The 13,975-nt window shown below is 48.9% G+C and overlaps 2 protein-coding genes across 3 annotated transcripts; both read right to left on the bottom strand.

Annotated features, from left to right (window-relative positions):
• Positions 1-5,184: 5,184 nt before the first annotated feature.
• LOC6597746 (lysozyme) lies at positions 5,185-6,031 on the bottom strand. Its single transcript, XM_002022930.2, has 3 exons — positions 5,851-6,031; positions 5,614-5,763; positions 5,185-5,547 (listed from the first exon to the last, which is right to left on the bottom strand). Exons 1-3 carry the CDS (start codon positions 6,002-6,004, stop codon positions 5,402-5,404), a joined length of 450 nt encoding a protein of 149 aa, XP_002022966.1. The 5' UTR covers positions 6,005-6,031; the 3' UTR covers positions 5,185-5,401.
• Positions 6,032-6,976: 945 nt separating this feature from the next.
• LOC6597748 (ubiquitin carboxyl-terminal hydrolase 45) lies at positions 6,977-12,600 on the bottom strand. Of its 2 annotated transcripts, none has more exons than XM_002022932.2 (5): positions 12,545-12,600; positions 11,489-11,922; positions 10,827-11,419; positions 9,527-10,758; positions 6,977-9,458 (listed from the first exon to the last, which is right to left on the bottom strand). In XM_002022932.2, exons 2-5 carry the CDS (start codon positions 11,879-11,881, stop codon positions 8,146-8,148), a joined length of 3,531 nt encoding a protein of 1,176 aa, XP_002022968.2. In that variant the 5' UTR covers positions 11,882-11,922; positions 12,545-12,600; the 3' UTR covers positions 6,977-8,145. The 2 variants fall into 2 exon arrangements, with proteins under 2 accessions (XP_002022968.2, XP_026847052.1); XM_026991251.1 differs by having other exon boundaries at positions 6,977-9,452.
• Positions 12,601-13,975: the final 1,375 nt, after the last annotated feature.

Raw genomic sequence — 13,975 nt, 5'->3', positions numbered from 1 at the left:
GATGATGAGAAACGGATCCACGACGGGAACCCGGTCCTTTTCCATGTCCATGATGTTTATTTTTCATGTCCTTGCCGTGCTTTTTCCCGCCTGAGCGCGAGTTTGAGCGGGAGCGGGAATGGGAGCGCGAGCGCGAGCGCGAGCGAGAACCCTTCCGTTCTTTCTTTTGGTGACAGCGAGAACGGGAACGGGAATGACGTCTACGACCACGGCAGTCAGGCGGTGGACCATAGTTGGGAGACGGAGGGTGACCAAAGGCAGGTGCTCCAATGCCGACAGCTGGATGTCCTCCATAGCGTCCATGAAAATGCCAGGCGAAATCGGGCCCAAGATTGAGTCCAAAATTAGGTCCGTGGTGGGAGCTATGACGACCGTGATGCGGTCCGTGATGCGGTCCGTGATGGGGATTTCCGTGATGTGGTCCATGATGTGGTTCGTGATGTGGACCGTGATGGGGATGTCCATGATGTGGTCCGTGATGGTGGTGTCCATGACGCCCTTCACGCTTGTTCTTCCTCTTCTTTTTCTCGTCATCGGAGCTGGAACTCGAGCTGGAGCTTGAGCTAGAAGAAGTGCTAAATCGAATTCCTTCTCCACGACACTGCTTGCGGCCACCTTTCTTCTTCTTGTGGCTCTTCTTCTCGTTGTCCGAACGGCAGCTGGAGCTGGAGCTGGAGCGTTTGCCATGACGGCTCCGGCGACACGATCTACCCTTGCGCCCGCGTCCGCGTTCGCACTCGCTGTCCGAGCTGGAACTCGAACTGGAACTGGAGCTGGAGCTCGATCGATCTACTCGACGGTCATGTGAACCACCCTTGTGGCCATGTCCGTGTCCGTGTCCACGTCGCTGATGCTCTCCGTGCTGATGTCTACAATCTCCACGGCCTGGTCTAGACATCGATCGCCTCCTTCTTGCCGAGCTGTGTTCCAGGGCCCACGGCAGGCCCGCTGACCGAAAAAACCGGCACTGCTCGGGCCAAGGTGCCAGCCAAGCGGCACGGCGATCGAATCCGGCCGGACAGGCAGCAGCCCACTCGCGTGGGCCAAACCCATGGGAGACAAAATTCTGAGGTCCGAAATGGTGGTGACCGAAATGATGGGGTCCGAAATGATGGACCCCATGTCCATGACGACGATGTCCATGTCCGTGGCCATTACCGTGGCCGTGGCCGTGGCCGTGCCCGTGATGGCGATGGCCTCCATGACCGTGTCCATGACCATGGCCATGACGTCCATGAGAGCGACTGCGAGATCGAGAACGATCGCGTCCATGGTGGCCATGATGATGACCGCCGTGAGGGCCATAGGGCCATCCGGCACCCCAGTGCTTGCGACCCCAGCCATACGCATAGTAGTGCGAGCTGGAACTCGAGCTAGAACTGGAGCTGGAGCTGCTCGAGGAGCTGCTCGAGCTGGAGCTGGAGCTCGACGAGCTGACGCTGTCGGAGCGCTGGCGGCTGGTGGTGGGCACCTCCTCCTCGCCGACGAGCTCCACGTCCGGCTGCTCGCCGACAGCTCCTGCGGACTTCCTGAGCTTCTTCTCCTGCTTCTTGGCCTTCTTCTTGTCCTTCTTCTTGTCCTTCTTGTGCTGCTTCTTGGACTTTTTCGGCTGGGACTTGGTACCCTCGGCGGCCTCCTCCTCGGCCAGCAGAGCCATTGCCTGCTCCAGCATGCGCTGCACCTTCGTTACCTTCTTGATCGCCTGGCTGAAGAGCTTCTCCGAGCGAGGATTGTTGGCCTTGGACTGGTCGGAGCCCTGGGCCTGCTGCGAGGACTGCGGCAGCTCCTCGTCGAAATCGATGTCGCACTCGAGCAGCTCCACGGGCAGCTGCTGACCCTGTTGGCCCTGCTGCTCCTGCAATTTCCCTGTTTCACTCATTTTGCTGTCTACCTCGCACCAATCACACGTAATTTCAGATGCTTTTTAGGGTATAGATGTATCGTATAGTAGCTGCTTCTAAAACGAGTATACTGTGGTTGTGGCTTCGCTTTGCTTTCGCTGTCGTCGCAAGCTTCGAACTGGTAAAGAACGCTCGCCGGCCGGCATCTTTTATACTCTCCCAGAAAGCTGCTTCTGACAGCTGCAGAGAGCCGTCAAAGCACTGGAGCATGGAGCATTGCTAACTGCGTCGCAGACGGCAGAAAGTGGGGGGAGAGAGCGATAAAAATAACCGACGGCGTCGGTGAATACCCCCCATACCCAGGACGCCCCAACGCCCCGCCGTCCGATTGCACGATTCGCTATCAGCTACGTGGATTTGGCGTCGTCGTTCCCGTTCCCGTTCCCGATACACGGATACACGGATACACTGACGCACCCACACGACCACACGAACAAGGCCAAAGCCAAAGCCACTCTCTGGTCGGGACGGGGAAATTTCCATCGTTTCACAACGTGATGAAATACCCCTACCAAACTATAATAATGCGGATGAGTGGAATTTGCAGCGAACGAATTACGTAAAAGCATGAAAATATAACGCATTTCATCAATATGGCGAGCTTTAAGGATCATTCCACCGAAATTTCCCATCCCCAAAAGCGTCAGGTAGTAATTGCCGTCCTTCCGATCATCTCTAAATGATTCTACATCGCTAAAGCAATTGCTAATATCAATGGATCAATTATTCATTCAAAAGAAGACATATAGAAATATTATTAGGTTGGATCATCAAGGATCATCGGGAATCGTGAGGGACAGGGATCATTAATTTTAATCAACATAAAGCTCCATGATCCCTCTGCCCAAGGGATCACTCATGCATTTACTTGATTTTAAGGAAGGATCAACAGATCAAAAGCAATGCTCCATGATCCCTCTGCCCAAGGGATCACTCATGCATTGACTTGATCCAATTTCAACATCAAGATAAATGCTCCATGATCACTTTGTTATATTGATCACTCATGCATTTAGTTGATCATATTGCTTCTATAATCCCGTCTTAATGGACCAGGGATCATTGGGAATCGTGAGGGTCCACACACTGTTTCGGGATCAGGCAGGGATCAGTCATTTTAATCAACATGAAGGCTCCATGATCACTCTTTGAAAGGGATCACTCAGTCCATTTAAAAGTTCACAGCATAGACATATCACAAATCAAACTCATGGATACATTTTCTCTTATAAGAGATATTTTTATTAGTTCATATTTAGCTTTATTTTCACACACCAACCTTCAAAGGGGCTGAACTTATTCTTGTTGATCAGTATACATAATATCCATCACAATATCTCTAAAATTACTTCCTATTTAGCTTCATTTCACAGATGAATTGAAATACACTAGGAACCGCAGTCTACTAGATGTAGATCTCTCATTGATGGATCCTCAGATCATTTCACAATTAAAAGAACATATTCATTCTCTTCAGTATCTTTTTATCAGGTAAATATCACACAGGCAGATCACAGAATTGAGATCTTGCAACGTATTGTATTTTAAGCACAAATATAAACACAATGGAGTGATCTTCTCCCTTACAGATTCCCAAATACAATACCTAAAAGAGATATTTACTGGCAATTCTTTTCGGAAACTTTAGAGATCACTTGTTCGCATTGGTATATAGCGATCACACAATCGGAACTGGGCAACGCAACACACAATTTAGATCGACACGTATGAGTTCTTCATACGAAAAACTTCTCTTCTTCCACTTGACTATGCGAATTTCATCATATCAGAAAATAGAGCTTGGCCGTTTTTGTTGTAAAATCTGCATTCGTGAGTCACTCACAACATATCTACATATGTGCATATGTATGTGTTCATGAGCCACCATCATACGATATTTTGTGGTCTGGCTCTGGTTTTGGGTCTTGTTCTGGGTCTGGGGCCAACTTAAACACAGAAAACATAAAAAAAAGTGAACCACTGGGATTTATTTTTCAGGCTTCAACTGGGGCCCACGGTAGCTTCACGACTGATCATCAGAGTCTAGTCGGAGGGGAAATTGAGAAAATGGCTTCAAAAAACAAGCATAACCGGTTTCCATCATCATGTGAGTCACAGATGGACGAGCAGGGGGTTTATGGGTTTGGGGGTTTGGGGGTTTAAGAGGTGGGGTTCAATGGCAGGAACAAGGACAGGGGAGGGCAGGAACAAGGGCAGGGGAGCGCAGGGCTTGAGATCAAACACAAAATCATTTATTAGCAAATTTGCATGAAATCTGCTTTGTATATTTATGTATATATATACATATATGTATATAGAGCGTTTATATGTATCTCTGGCACTGGGCACTGGTCTTTATTCATTTATGTATTCTTCAACATTTATTGATATTCAATAGACTTTTGTTCTACTAAATTTCATAATTTTGCAATTTTTCTTTTTTTACTTTTGGTTTTTTTTGAACACGTTGCCAAATTGAAACGAAAAACTATACTCGGGTGGGGAGCAGCTGCTCTGGAGCGGGTGGTATCGTCAAATGACAAATGAAATCCCCTCGAAGGGGACAGAGTCCAAAAAGCCCCACGTAAGCCCCAATTGAGTGTAAGCTCCCCCAATTGTGTTAATGAGTCTCAATGAAATCGGAGCGAAAGAGCTTCTGGGAGAGAGAGCCAGAGAGCGAGGCTCTCTGCTCGCCGAGTGGTCTTCTCTTGCTGATAAAGACTCGCGAGAGCGAAAGCTTTGAAAGACCCGTCCCGACTGATATAGGGAGAGCGAGAGATTGCTGATTGGGAACACCTTGGTTCACATTTATGGCACCATACATAAGACAATTGAGATCTTTAGAGCCGATTTGTATTGTTAACAAAACACCATAACATATCGACAGGCTTCAGACAGGACTTGGACATATGCCATTATGAAAGCTGAAAGGCAAGACTCATATACGATCTTCTCAAATGCCATATTGTAAGGCAATGCAAAGACCCTACCAAAGCAGAAACGCCGCCATAATTTGGAATTCTGGAATCATAACAATAAAGCTATTGAATCAATATATTGAGTTATTTATTGGAAATCAAGTATTCACATACACATATATTTAATAAATAAAATAAGTCAATTTGGTCGTATGAGGAGGAATAAACCCTTTGAATATAATATACCCTCCAGAAAGACTTCGAAAACAATCCAAAAGTAAAGATGAATATCATCGAAGTACCATACCATAAGAGCTCTACTTACATATACATATGTATATATAAGAACAAAATATACACATAAACATGTTCAGAATTAGGATCTTGAAAGTTGCAACAACAGGTTCCATTTAAATGAGAAAAAAAAGGCTTATTCTACTTATCCCATCAGCAGAATTCGATGTACATGCATACAGTATATTGTATTATTCCCAAAAATGTTCCACACTCGTACTCCGATTCAGAGTGGAGGTCCTATGTTAGCGACGCGCACTGTATGTACCCCTTTAGTACAGGCATTTCCTAGATGCCACAGATGACCTTCAGATTGGGCAGGTTCTGGGTGTTGCGGCAGTAGCGCTGCCAGCCATTCCAATGACGAAACCCGTCCGTGGTCTGAATCCGCTTGGCACAGACGGCCGCCTCGATCAGATTCTCATCGAGGAGATCTACAAAAGAAGCGAAGTGTGAGGAGACATATTTCTACAATCCACTATCGAGACTGTCCTCCAGACCTTCGCACTTGACGTTGCAAATGCCACCGCGTCTCCCCTCCTGGCAGTATCGACTGTTGATCTGGAACAGGCCCAGGCTGCGCGATCCATTGGGGTTCGTAGTGGTCCGGGTCGTCTCCAGTTCGCTCTCGTGCTCCAGAAGACAGATCCCTGTGGCCGGTGGGGATGTGTTTTAAAAGCCAAGAATATCCACCATTCCATTGGCTCTAGAGCCAATCACTCCCGCATTCTACTTACAGTTGGACAGAAGGCTGCGCTCAAAGCCGTGCCGGTCGAGCAGCTTACGGGCCAGCTCGCAGCGGAGATACCGCTTGGCCAGTGCCCCGGGAGAGACCCACAGCAGACCCAGAACCAGACCCATATAGAACAATGCCAGCGCCGCTGCTCTCATCGTGCGACTGACTCAGAGCTCCAGCTCTGACTCTGACTCTGACTTTGATTCTTATTCTGACTGAGACTTTTGCGTTGGGTTGGCTCTGGCGAGTGTGTGGGGCATCTGATTGCGAGTGTGAACCTGGCCACCTCCGGGTCGGGATGGGGCAGATGCTCAGTGCCCGATAAGCGGACCCGCTTTGTTGGCGTGTTGCCTCTTATGCAACGAAAGGGGAAGCGGGAGGCACTCCAACGCTATAATCTACGATCAAGATCGGGATTTCCCAGAATTCATTTATCACTCCGGAGCTATTTTGCATACGATGAAAGTGTAATAAACGAGTGGAGATATTTTTATTTCGGCTCTATCCGGTTATGCATTCATTCATCTTCCATCCATCATTTTTCTACAATGGCTAATGGTTTTTATACCCTTACCACGGGTACAATGACTTTGAAAGAAAAGTTTTGCATTTATATCCCCTCTCGCCTCGTTCAGAAGTCTCTTTCTTTCCTCTAAGCATGTGCGGCAGCGCCCCTCGGTCCGCCCTGAAAAATCGGTGGTCGGATCAAAGGACTAGGCAGTGTCCTACCCTAAGGCTTTTGCCTAGCTTCGAATGCTATCGAATGGAGCGGCAGCGGCAGCGACATCGGGAAAACACGACTGTATCTCAAATCGTTTCTCTCTTTATTATACATAGAGTCCATGGAAGGTTAGTTATTATTGTAATTGTAATTGTAATTAGATCGATAATTAACCCTATGTGTAATATATGTAAATGGTGTGTTTGTATAATTAATTATGTATGTTTCCCTATGGTAAAAATCTCTCTCGTTGCCGTCTATCGAATTCCTTCCGTTGCTACTAGCTCCGCGACAAATTTCAATTTAATTAATTACTCCGGAATTGTAAATATCTACGATTGTATATATGTTGTGTATTGTATGTATGTATGTATGTATATATAGCCCATTACATATAGAGTAAATATATATATAAAGTATTGTATTGTATTTTAAATATACCGCGATACAAGTTACATTTATTGGCAGAAGCGAGCAATTGGTTGTTGTTTCGTATTCGTATTCGTATTAGATTACTTTACGATATACTAAATAGATCCCCCTACCCCTCCCCTCGCACCCTAGATAGTTTCACTAGATAGTTTACCTCTGGGGTCTGCTTCGATTGTTACTTTTCTTTTTGTTCTTTATGTTCGATTTTCTCGTAACACTAAACACATTATGGTTGTAATTGCTTTTGTTTTTTCGTGGCTTTTTGCTGTCTTGATTGCACTAACTTCGCACCGTCCACTACCCCACCAATCTCACATCTAAGCCACGACACTAAGCTTTTGGTGATGATGATTGGACCACAGACAAAAATTAAACCAACTAACTTAGAACTTAGAACTAATAAACATTGCAATACTCATAATAAACCTCATCCGTTTCTATTTTTTTTTTTTTCTATTTTTCGCCATTTTCTGTGTCGTTTTTGAGTACAAAATATATATATCTTAACATTATTCTATATTTTTTCTGTATTTCCCTTCTACAACATTTTGTTCATAAGCAAGGAGGTCCTACTACAATCTCCCTGCTGCAATCTCTAGAGAACGTTTCCAAAGCTGGCCGACTAAAGCTGGCTCCACTAAAGCCCTTCAACCGCCAAACAATAAACGTGGTTTCGAAATGGTTAAACCTTTTTCGGATCATGATATAAAACAAATGCATTTGGCGTGTGTGTCTCTCTGTGTCGCTGTGATCACTACGTCTACGTCTCGAACTTTACTTTACTTTACTCTACTCTGGCCTTTTAGTGCCTATTTCCACTTTCCAGTGGCTGATCTCTGCCTCTGTTTCTGTTCTTTTTGTCTTACTCCTAAACTTATCGTTGCCGTGCTTCTTACTTTCCCTCTCGATTATAACAAAAAATGCAAATGTTAAAAAAAAAAACGAGGGAGAGAGCTAAAGAAAATATAACAAAAATAGTACAATAGTAAATGGATTTTCCATGTAAAAATTATTTCATAGGACTATCGTATAATGGAACGATGGCTGCTCCTCCATTCCTTCTCTTCCCCTCCGTAGTGCCTAGTAGTAGTCGTTGTCCCTAGGGCCAGTCCTAGGACTGGGCTAGTCCCACTTTCCTTCCCCTTAGTAGATGCGCTCGTAGAAGAGCAGATAGGCCTGGGCCTTGAGCGCCGTGTCCTCGCTAACCTCCTGAACCCGCGAGTCTGATACGTAATACCATTTTCCTGGCGGCGCCTGGACATTGGCAGCCTCCTCCTCCTGCTTATCCTGCTGGCCGGGTCCGAGTCCATTGGGATTGGTATTGAACTCCTCAGAGGTAGATGAATTGCTGCTAGAGTTGGTGAAGTCGTCGCTGTCGTTCATCGAGTTCAAGTGCAGCTCGCGCGCCTTCTCCTTCGCAAGCAACTCTTCCAGCTTCTTCAGCTGATCGTCGTCCTGGTCGAGCTCGGCCTTGCTGCCGTGCGGCAGGAACTTCCAGCGTTTGTCCTCTGGCGTCACCTTGGGCCGCACCTTCACGTAGGCGGTGTAGTGACCGCCGTACATGCCGCCCGAGTGTTCCACCACCCCGTATAGAGCGTACAGTAGTTTCTTCTGCTTGCGATCGATATTGGGCAGATTCTTAACCTTGGACCCGCAGAAGGCGGCAATGTCCAGCATGTTTGGGTAGCTGACCGGCCGCGTCAGCTTTCGGAATATGCAGCGCGGACCCAGCTGGAAGCGCTTCAGGTGTAGGATGAGCACCGCCGGCGGGCTGGACACCAGCAGCTGCTTGGTGGCGTTCGTATTGACCGACTTGGCCTTCGGATCGTTCCCATTCAGACGCTGCGTGCAGCTGTCGCAGCCCACCTTGTTCTGGCCGGTCATCAGCTCGACGGCAGTGAAGCTGTTGAGGCAGGACTGAACAGAGCACTCTCCGTCCTCGCACTGGTACCGCGGCGCTATCGTGGTGCTCCAGTCCGAATAGCTGTACGTTCGCACACGCTTGGCGCGTGCTGCTGCTGCTGCCGCTGCTGCAGCTGCCGCTACTCCTGCCGCCGCTGCTGCTTCTGCCACTCCTTCAGCTGTGGCCGAAGCTGCAGCTGCCGTTGCCGCTGTGGCCTCCAAGGTGTAGTCACTTAAAGCCAGTTGGGTGGCTATCTCCTGCAGCTGGAGCTTAGCAACCTTATCCGTATTCGCCTCTCCCGCCTCTTCTCGGACGACTCCGTTCGGTGGCAGGTCCAAATCAATAGAGATTTGCCGTATGGAGGAGGCTCCCACTGCGCTCACGCCTGCTGTGACTATGTCCGCAGAGGATCGGCCGTCCTCCTTCTTCTGCTCCCGCTGCTGCTGTGGACTTCTGGAGGCCTCATTGTTGTTGGCGGCGGAGGTGGTAGTGGTGGTGGTCGTCGTCGTTTTACTGATGCCGCTGGGCAACGGACTGGTGGCTATGCCTGAGTCTGTGGAATGTGGAAGGAGAATAATTGGATAGAGAATAGGGGATCACCCCCATCGAAGGTCTGCTTACCGTTCTCGTCCTCTTCGAGGGAGTCCTTGTCCATGTTCTCCGGCGTGTCATCCCGCTTCTCGCCCAACGGCTGGGCGTTCCCATTGGTGTCGGTGAAAAACCTGCTGCTGCTGCTGTTGCCTCCTTGCGCGGATGAAGCGGATGATGAGCCGCCGGCGACCCCTCTGGTCTTGGCCCTGTCCCTGGTCGTTGCCGTTTCCTCCACCAGATTATCCTCGATATCGGCGTCTGAATTCTCCGATGTGGTGGAGCTCGAGGATATTAGCTCCTCCTTATGTTGACCCTGGCCATCGCTGGTCGTCTGGCTATCCCCGTCGCCGCCGCCCGTTCCTGTGCCGGCGGCATCCAGCTCATTGTTCGCCTCGGAATCGGCATCTGCGTGGCTGCCCGTTCCGTTCCCATTAAGCTTGAGGGTGAGCTTCTGGGCCTGCTTGTAACGAAGGTGTTTGGCCGCCCGCTTGGCCTTGCGCTCGCGCTCCTTATCCTTTTTCACCTGCGACTTGGACGGACCGACTGTCTCCTGCTGGTTGGCGTGCAGGTAGAACGAGGAGGAGGAGGAGTCCGCCGCGAAGGGGTTGCCATCCTCGGGAGTCGTGAACTTAGTGTTTATCTTGGTCGGGGACTGCAACTGCAACTGGTTCTGGTTCTGGGTCTGCATCTGGCCGCTGATGGGGAAGGGTGAGCTCTCGGGACTGGGCTTGCGCCGCTGCGGTGGCTGGGGCTTCTCGACAGCCACCGGCAGGGACATGTCCAGGAAGTACTCGTGCCGTGACGAGACGCTGTGGCAGTCCTGGCAGGTCAGCGTCGAGACGAGGAAGCCGCGGAAGACCTGCTCCGGGCGCAGGATGCGGTCGCCGGCCTGGTTGCCGTAAATCTTGCACTTCCGCCGCATCTCCTCCGATACGTTTTGGATGTCCTGGTCCTTGTAGCCGAGGTTCTGCAGGATGACGCGCTGATAGCGCTTGAGATCCTCGTTACGTACACTCTCCAGCAACTGCCGCAGCAGCTCGTGGGCGTCGTGCTGGTCCCCGCCCGTAAACTGCGGACACTTGGCGCACAGCTTGTCGAAGAGCTTGCGGGGCGTGAAGACCCCACCACCCACCTGCAGCTCCTCGAGGGCATTGACCAAGGCCGATGTGAGGCTACCCCAGGAGGAGAGGGTACCCCGGATGATCGGCAGTTCGGTGGAGCCCTTGCCCTTGAAGTCGAACGTCCCTCCGGGCAGCACGAATCTGTGGAAGCGATGGAAGAGCGATTCAGTTAGAGATCTTTTCATGGCTCTCCTCTCGCGATCACTTACTCCTCTCCTGGCTCCGACAGCTCGCGGAGGACACTGAGCAGGAACGGGGTCTGGGCGAGGCACTGCATCACGGCATTGAAGAAGCAAGTGTTGCCCAAATTGGTCAGTCCGCGGACGCGCGGCAGTCGCTCAACTTCGCTCTTGGGCGAGTCTGGGGGATTTGGACCGCCGGCGGTGGAGTCGGTCCCCGTGGCCATGCCTCGAACAGGGCTGCTGCTGGTGAGGGCAGTGGCTCCGGGCGGTGCCGGCAGGGGTATGGCCGTTAGGTTCCCCCCGCTGCTCGTGGCGGTACTGTTGATATCCTCAAAGGAGCCACCCGTCATGGGCACAATGGGTCCAAGCGTCTGCAGGGCCGATTTAAATTTCAGTTCGATGTCGGTTATAGTGGGCGGACTGGGGGTGGCCACGGCGATGGCGGTGGGGGCCTCCACGGGCGGTTCGGCGGGTGGCTTCTGGGCCAGACGCTTCACCAGCTCGACGCACTCGAGCAGGTTCTTGCGGGAGTTGGGGGTGACCTTGTTGTCGCAGCCATAGCACCATATCTCAAAGGATCTTGTGTTCATGGCCAACGCATGCGAGTCCGAGTGTGGTGTCTGCAAACGAGAAGTGCGTGTCCATTAGCCACAAAAACTGAACGCAGGCAGGCAGGCTGGTGCTCTTACCTTATAGTGCTGGAGGGCGTGCTGCTTGCGTGACCGCCCGCAAAGCTGGGTGCCGCACTTGAGGCACAGCCAGAGCGTGCTGTCGATCTCAAAGTCGCAGTCCAGGTCTCCTGAGCCTGATCCCGAACCGGAGGCAGCGCCCTGATTTTTTTGGCACTGCGAACACTCGTAGACTAGGCCGGTGGCCTTCAGTTGACGCCGCAGTCGGGCCGCATCCACCGATTTCTTGATGTGCTGGCAGCAGCTGGTCATGGGGCCATCGGCCCCCGAACTGCCAACAGCAGCAGCGCCTGCCGAGCCGCTGGCCCCGGTCGTCTGCCCGTGGCTATCCTCCTGGCCAGAGTCCGTTGAACTGGCATTGTCGTGGTTGTCCATCTGACGCTTCTTCCCCATGGCGAGCAGCTGCTTCGCTCTAGCCCCCTTTTTGGCGCGCTCTGGAGGGAACAAAGAATGGAGCGAGATTAGATATGCAGATGCCTCGATGGTGTCTTTGTTTTTGGCTGGAGCTTTTTCCATTGCCTCTGTTGGCCATTGCCCTGACTACGTCGACTCTCTGATCTGATCTGACACTTTGGAGACACAAATTAAGTTCGTTTTCATTTGTGTGCGTGTGTTCTGTGTTGGGTATCCCGTCCGTTGGGGCGCAATCTTTCGTCACACGTTGCGTTTGAGGTTAAGTTCATTTGCCCGCCGTGGCTGCTGCCATATTTGGCACACACCCCCACCATCCCCCTCCAACCAACCACCTACAACCCCACGATGGACGTACGGACGCTTTGTTGTCTGGCCGGACAGAGGGTTGGTCAGGCGGAGGGACACTCAATTCAACCTAATTCCTGCACAATTCGTACGCACACTCCACACGGACCGCCGTCGCGCGTCGCTGCCAGCCGAGGTAGAGGCAGTGGCAGAGCATAGGTAGACTCTGCGACATTAGAGGTCGAGAGCAACGTTGTTCCGAGAAACACGTCGTTTTTGTTTGGCTTTGTTGCAGGCCATCTCTGTTTAGATTTTGGCCCTAGTTTTTGTTCACAGCTTGGCTTTGTTATGGTTTACCTTGAGTTAGTCGATGCAAAATGCGTTGCACATTAAACCTTCGATTGCATATACATGTGTAAGTAGGTGGTAGGTGTATACCTCTGGGTATTTTAACCAGTGTGACCGCGGATTTATTGATCAAATATACCGACCGACCAATAGAAATAATCCAAAATATACCGTCTCATTTTTAAAGTAAACCGTAAATATACTGACGAATTCATGTTCTATTATACATATTCCTCGATTTTGATATTCCGTCGAATATTACTAGCTAGCTAGTAACCTCAGCTCTGAACACATCATTTTATCCGATGGAGAATCAATTTTTTACTTGACTGGCTTAGTTAAAAATGTTCTTTTATTGGACTTTGTCTAAAAAAACGCGAAAAAGGTCAACTAAAAAAACGTAAGAGAATAATCGTTCCTATTGCTCAATATGATATTTCGTTGAAAAATTCTGGCTGACCAAGACCCTCAGCTCTGCCCACATAGTTTTATCCCATTGATGAACAAATTTTCTACAAGATTGGTTAGTTTTTAGCCCTTGCTTTTATTGTGTTTTGACTAAAGGAAGGTTTCAACAAAAAAGTTAAACAAAAAAAAAAACAGTCGCAATGTTGTCACGTCAATGTTTTTGGTATTTGAAGACTTGTTGCTTGTTAACCGGAGTTAGGCCATTTGTGTACCCTATTTCGTTAGCTTTCTACAAAGATACTGTTTTCCAAAACTGTTCTAAAACGTATTTAATAATTTCGTGTTCTCAAATTGTATTCATGCATTTGATTAGTTTTTTGTACATACTACATATATATATCCTGATCCGGTACCAATTTTTGGGCTCTGTAAGAATACCACTTCCTTTAAAATGTCGTTAAAATACATTTTAAGCAGAGACTGACTCGTTTCTGCATTCATTAGAGCCTGCGATGAAAAAATTTTCCGCCATTCTATAAAATCCTTTTCCATAGGCTATGCAGAATGTTGTTCGTTTCGTTCGTTTCTCGGCAAATGAATCTGGCCCATACAAATTGAATGTTGCCGCGAATTTTGTGCATGGATTGGAACTCATTGCCATTCATAGCCGATTCAAAGAGATCCTCAACCGAATATACCTTCGAAAATTAGATTGAATAGTTGAAATTGATCAAATATACCATTATATACCGATATACCGTAAATATACCGTCGGCTCAATTTTGATCTAAAAAAATACCAGTCACAACTGATATCGATAACTACTACATCCCAGAGGTGGGGTTACTTTTGCGAAATGTTTTCGATATGATATGTTATCGACTCAATCAGCTGCTTCAACAAAATATATACAATTAACAGCTGCTGATAAGGGTAATGCTATACAAAAATGTATACATTTTGGGAACTTATATATTGTTTGATATAAACGATTCAATTAAGGAAAACAGCAAGTTTTTTTTAACTGATAAC

This window comes from Drosophila persimilis, unplaced genomic scaffold (assembly GCF_003286085.1).
Source record: "Drosophila persimilis strain 14011-0111.01,24,50 unplaced genomic scaffold, DperRS2 tig00000653-arrow-arrow-pilon, whole genome shotgun sequence".
NCBI lineage: Eukaryota > Metazoa > Arthropoda > Insecta > Diptera > Drosophilidae > Drosophila > Drosophila persimilis.
Note: the sequence above shows the minus strand (reverse complement) of the source record. Positions and strands in the feature narration are given on the sequence as shown.

What these genes read in the sequence shown, in the direction of transcription:
- LOC6597746 (XM_002022930.2), bottom strand. Translation starts at nt 6,004, where the DNA reads ATGAGAGCAGCGGCGCTGGCATTGTTCTATATGGGTCTGGTTCTGGGT. An exon ending in GCGCAGCCTTCTGTCCAACT is followed by an intron (nt 5,764 to 5,850) that starts GTAAGTAGAATG and finishes CACCGGCCACAG; the next exon opens with GGATCTGTCTTCTGGAGCAC. An exon ending in TTGCAACGTCAAGTGCGAAG is followed by an intron (nt 5,548 to 5,613) that starts GTCTGGAGGACA and finishes CTTCTTTTGTAG; the next exon opens with ATCTCCTCGATGAGAATCTG.
- LOC6597748 (XM_002022932.2), bottom strand. Translation starts at nt 11,881, where the DNA reads ATGGGGAAGAAGCGTCAGATGGACAACCACGACAATGCCAGTTCAACG. An exon ending in CTGTCGGAGCCAGGAGAGGA is followed by an intron (nt 10,759 to 10,826) that starts GTAAGTGATCGC and finishes TCGCTTCCACAG; the next exon opens with ATTCGTGCTGCCCGGAGGGA. An exon ending in CCTCGAAGAGGACGAGAACG is followed by an intron (nt 9,459 to 9,526) that starts GTAAGCAGACCT and finishes CACATTCCACAG; the next exon opens with ACTCAGGCATAGCCACCAGT.